Source organism: Anarrhichthys ocellatus, unplaced genomic scaffold (assembly GCF_004355925.1).
Source record: "Anarrhichthys ocellatus isolate YVR2014 unplaced genomic scaffold, GSC_Weel_1.0 scaffold13, whole genome shotgun sequence".
NCBI lineage: Eukaryota > Metazoa > Chordata > Actinopteri > Perciformes > Anarhichadidae > Anarrhichthys > Anarrhichthys ocellatus.
This window is the reverse complement of record NW_022280043.1, coordinates 2,344,510-2,349,828: the sequence shown is the minus strand read 5'-3', so window position 1 is coordinate 2,349,828 and position 5,319 is coordinate 2,344,510. Positions and strand designations below refer to the sequence as shown.

Below are 5,319 nucleotides of genomic sequence, written 5' to 3'. Positions count from 1 at the left end.
TGTACACACACTTTTAGATAAAAAAAAACAACCAACAGCACGTCATTTTGTTTTGTTATTTTGTTAAAGAAATTTGCAATCAAAAGTGAAACACTGATATGTTCATAGTGGGATTTGCTCTGCCTGCCCCATTCACTTTATTAGAACTGGCACAAAAGTCTGACACACTGACATAATTACCCTTCCTCTTTTATAGATTCTTTGTCCTATATCAGGAATTAAAGGACACCCCACAGCCAATCAGAATCTAGTATTCAGAAAATTACAAATGTAAATCTTTCGATAAAATGTACTTTGCTGTGCTTCTTTTAGATACTATGACCCAAAAGAAGATGGTAAGAATCAGGTGCGTGTCTTTGAACCCCTTTTCTTTCCAAAATCTGATTATATTGAAATTAGTGTGTATATTAATGCTGAAGCCACCAGTAGGTGCCAAGTTAAGAATTTAAAATATAGTAAATCAAAGATTGTGCATCTGAATTCAGTTGTGACCATATAATAGTATATTTCAGAGCTGCAGCTGATGTTTTTTTTTTTTCCCTTTAATCATACCATGGCCACTGAAATTCCTCAATTTTGATTGGCTTGAAGGTGTGGCTTAACTTTTTACAACACAAATTGTCATCTCTCTTACTTAACAATAAGTAATAGACTCAAAGGGGATCATTTTATGATTTTATGAATCACTTGTTTTTTCAGATAACATCAGAAATCAGTGAAAAATGCCCCCCACACTTTCCCCAGAGCCTAAGGTGACATCTTCAAAATGCTAATGACCTAAATCAATTGATTGTCCATTTGTCATTGATTATTGTTTCAGCATTAGTACATTTATATAATTACCCTACAGAAAAGATGTCTTAGTGGAAATTCTACTGCACCGAAAAGAGAGAGAAAAAACCCACCGACAGATAACACTTGATCTACGTGTTCCCCTTTACCTCGTTCCAGTGTAACGTTTTAAAGTATTGGTTGGATATTAAGGCGTCTTCAGTTCAATCACAGTGGGCCAACGAGGCGAGACCTCTGACAGCGATACACAGGACCAGAGGATGGTTTCCTGGCAGGCTGCTTATTTCCGTCTTCACTGTGTTTCCATCTCTCTTCAGGGACACATGCGAGGAGGCAAACAGACGTTCAGTCTTCTCATAGACGCCTTCTGTCAGCGCAGCTAAGCCTGCGCTGCTCAGAGGCAACTCCCCCTTCCCCGATACGCACTGCACCTGGAACAGACGTGACAGGAAGATAAAAGGCAGTTAAATCAATGGGATGCATCATGAAAAAAAAACTTCCATAACATGTTTTTGTATTCTTATTTGTAGAAACTCTCTTTACTAACCAGTAGCTCCAGAGCCGGTAGCACAGTGAGGCTGCAGCACATTCCCAAAACAGAAAGACAATCGTTTGTCATCTCTGAAAGACAAAGACCCAGAAACAGGATGAAAACAGAGCTTGAGGAAATTTGATTTTCAAGACATTCAGCATGCAGTGGGAACTCTGCGACTCAACATACATCTCTTCCTGCCCTTAAACAGAGTGAGGAATTCAAGCAACATTTCAGTGAAGTCCAGCTTTCTCACCATCCATGGCGCTGATAATAAGGTGAAATGCCGAAAGGAGTGGTGTGGAATCCACTTGACCAGACTGCTCTAAAAGGTCGAGAATTGCTTGGATGTTCTGTTTTTGGGACTCTGTCGTTGTGACCTCATCCAGGGCAGGTCTCTTATCTAAGCACATCTGTTCCAGCTGAGACAAAGGAAGACAGCTAGATTTATAGAAGCTCCAAATGCTTACTCCACAAGATAACTTTGTGTTGACATCACTTCTCTGCTTACCACATTCTGCAGTGAACAGACGGCCCCTTGGTCCGCCGTAACTTTTGGGATTTGTTGGAGTAGAGACGACCTTGTGGTGGCAGGAAGAGCTGAAAGCAGCTGGAAATGATCTCTCAGTTGCTCCAGCTCTAAATAAAATACAAAATGGATACATTTCATCATCCAGCTCCATAGACTAAATGTGTACATGCAGCAGGTCACTAAACATTAAGATTAAACCAGGCACTTTTAAAAGGACAAGTTGATACTAAAGACCTTATAATACAGGTCTAAACACATTTCAACAAGCAGTCCATTGTGATAGGACAGGCGGCCTCTAATCTGTAGAGGCTCTTTGAGCCTGTAAAACAACATGCATGTCTGAACGCGTCATGCGCTACAATAACCATCTATAGCCACGTGTTTTATGGCTTCAGAGAAGAAAACAGTAATTTACCTCGTCTAAGGTGGCTATTTTCAGAGGCAGGAGGTCCAAAGACACCCAACGGTCCTTTCTTATCGGGGCCATCTACTTCAAAATACCCAGCGGTGTCTGACATCAGACACAGCTCTGTGGAAAAATAAAACATGTTACATTTTAAAACACCCCGATGTGAAATGTAAATGCAGTAGAATTGAATCAATTGTGCGTGAATCATTTCTCACCGTAGCGCCCATCACGTTTGATCTCTAGCTCTATAAGGGCATATGCAATGGTAGTGTGGATGGGAATCTCCATGGTGATATTACTGTCTTTACTCAAGCTCCCATTCTCCTTCAAGGAAACCTGCAGATTTGCAATAATACCGCCAACATGTAAGGCCAAATACAAGTTATAACAAAACTCAATCTGTTTTTAAGGACATATCCACATTAAAACAACGTATTACAGCTGAAAAACAGTTGTAAGTGCATGGCACATGTGTAGACCCATGTGCTGTTGTGTCTGACTCCAAAGGATGTAAAAACGAGGATGTGGCTGCAATTGAATTTAATGTTAGAAAACATTTCATCCATCTAGGAACAGTGAATGTTTTGATATCAGTCTCTCTGAATCAAAGAGCAAAGACTTCTTCTTCCTCTACGCGTTACTGAAAACAACACAGAGAGCAGCTAAATTAACAAAGAGCAAGATCAATCTAATTGTTCAACAGTTGGCAAGAATTTCCAATATAAATGGCACAGATGTCTCTTCTTTTTAAAAAGAAAAAAAAAAAAAAAAAAAAAAAGAGTCCTCTCTCCACCTACTCATAAAGCTCAACGTTGCATGCAGAACTGAATTTCAAAAAAAGTAGGATGCTGCGAACTGAGGAGGGAATAACAAAACATATTAACAAGAAGTATTTATAAAATTATCACTAATGATACCTGGAACATCATGTTGACTATACACTCTTCTGTTGTGAGGAACCCTTACACATACATTTACAACCTATACACTACTATAATTAATGAGTTTAATACAGTAATGTACCTTTGTGCTCTTGGGCCCGCAGAGGCTCAGTCCTCCTCCACACTGTCCTCCCTGCTGCACCTCCTCTATGACCGAACAGGGCTGAGTAGTCAAAATACGTTCCTTCACAATCCCAAAAGCCTGTCTGGGCTTCTCTTTTGTCTGCTGGACCAGCCCATGGGACATATCCAGGATCCTGCCACGTTGAATTCACAAAAACACTAACATTTCACAGGGAACATTCTAGGAATATTATGAAATATAACAAACTGGGATTTCTGTAAAATACTGTCTTAAACTTTAAAATACAAAAAAAAAATAAAAACATCGAAAACCAAAACAAGCTATTTTCTTGCGAGTGTTAATATTCAACCGAGCCTCGTGTTTTGCGTGCATTTTTATGGTCGGACAAAGATCATTCTGGCTGTTTGCAGATCTTTATGAAACAGGACAGTGGAAACATGTGGAGGGAACAAACCTGTCTTTGGAGTCTCGCAGCAACTTCTGCACATCCACTTCTTCTTTTTTTAAACTACCAAATGGTGACTGGAGTTTGGAAGATTCTTTACCCTCTAGGCTGACACTGGTGTGGGCAAAATTTGCATCTACGGTTCCCTGAATGTGGTCACCAAATGTCCCATTGTATTTGATGAAATCTGCCTCTATGACACCTGTGGACAGTGAAACATTTCAGTTTTCTGTGGTCCTAAAATAATAAATACATACAATTCAGCATACAGAGGGTGTTTGCGGTTTACCTGGCTTTATAGGTGTGTCTCCTGTTAGTATATCATTGAGGTCAAAATCAGTTGGAATGTACTTGGGCTTCTGCCAGCACCAGAAACGTTTGCGCTTCACCACCACTGTCAGAAGAGCAATTGTGTCATTCAGGTTGGACACTGGCATCAGCAAACCTCCACGATCCACCTCCTGCACAAAGTTTCTGGTGGCTGTGGCAAACATCTCCCAGCTGAATAAAACCTGTGAGGGGGACAATGAAGCCGGGTTTGGAACATGTGAGCTCCTCCTATTAGGCTGAAAGGAACTGGTGTTATTGCTGATTCAACAATCCTCACATCATCCACTCCTTACTTCTTTTCTTTAAGATCTCACAACACAACAACAATTCACGACACTGTACTTCAACAACATATCAAGCAAAACAAAAAAGAAACAAAGAATATTTAAAGAAATAGTCATAGAAAACACGTCTAGTGGCGTTACAGGCTAGTAGCACCAGTCAGCAGTCTCGAGTTGTGCGCGTAAGTTCGTCTGCTTGTAGAACAAAAAAAAGCATCGGAACCTAATGCAAAATGCTACATGTTTTACCACTTACCCCGAATCCTTGTTTGAGAGAGGAACCTGACGAGAAACTGTGTCTGCGGTCAGACTTAAAGCAGAGAATCAGTGTCGGTTGTGCAGCTTGTTTTGGACAAAAGACGCTCCGCCTTTCCGCAACAGGAAGCTGTGGGCATGCTACTGAGGCTAAGCACATAATATTATTATTAATAATAACAATAATGATGATGATAATGACAATACAAATATGATTATTATTTGTAGTAGTAGTAGTAGTAGTAGTATCATTATGATAACAAGCTGAATAATAATTATGTTTTTCTCTGTATTTTTATTTTCCTTGTCCCCACCACAATGAGCTGTTTTGGGTATCAAACGTCTACACATTGGTGTTTCACGTTGTATGAATTGAATGTCTTTCTTTTCGTAAAGGACACAATTGAACATACCTCGCTGAAGTGTAAATGCTCAGTGTATGTCTGCTCCACATAAATGGTGTGATGTGTCAATCATGTTGGACAGCTGTCATAGTTCCACATTGCTAGGTTTTCGGAGGTCTTTGTGCTGTCTCTGCACCATTGATGGCTATTTGTTGCCACCTAGTGGAAATAAATGAACTATTCACCAGCTTGACTTCACATCTTGAATTTTGTACACATGTTCTCTGATTTAGATCAGATCAGTCAGCAGTATACTTCATTATTAGTATTTAACTAATTACATTTAAATGACCAAGTATTTTGCATGTTTTAA

At 39.7% G+C, this 5,319-nt stretch overlaps 1 protein-coding gene across 4 annotated transcripts in view; it reads right to left on the bottom strand.

Moving 5' to 3' along the window:
- Positions 1 to 5,135, bottom strand: part of gsdmeb (gasdermin Eb) — a 19,766-nt gene extending 14,631 nt beyond the window's left edge. For 2 of the 4 annotated variants that reach the window (XR_004212978.1, XR_004212979.1), the window contains exons 1-10: positions 4,604 to 4,827; positions 4,026 to 4,248; positions 3,746 to 3,938; positions 3,289 to 3,463; positions 2,481 to 2,601; positions 2,272 to 2,385; positions 1,836 to 1,963; positions 1,581 to 1,746; positions 1,340 to 1,413; positions 942 to 1,223 (exon numbers count right to left, since the gene is read on the bottom strand). Coding sequence is in view for 2 of the 4 variants with exons in the window: in XM_031853210.1 (XP_031709070.1) it covers positions 996 to 1,223; positions 1,340 to 1,413; positions 1,581 to 1,746; positions 1,836 to 1,963; positions 2,272 to 2,385; positions 2,481 to 2,601; positions 3,289 to 3,463; positions 3,746 to 3,938; positions 4,026 to 4,248; positions 4,604 to 4,762 (1,581 nt within the window). In the remaining 2 variants the exon portion in view is untranslated. Of the gene's footprint in view, positions 1 to 66; positions 1,224 to 1,339; positions 1,414 to 1,580; positions 1,747 to 1,835; positions 1,964 to 2,271; positions 2,386 to 2,480; positions 2,602 to 3,288; positions 3,464 to 3,745; positions 3,939 to 4,025; positions 4,249 to 4,603; positions 4,828 to 5,015 lie in introns of those variants that run through there. The other 2 variants (XM_031853211.1, XM_031853210.1) reach the window with 2 other exon arrangements.
- Between the last annotated feature and the right edge of the window lie 184 nt (positions 5,136 to 5,319).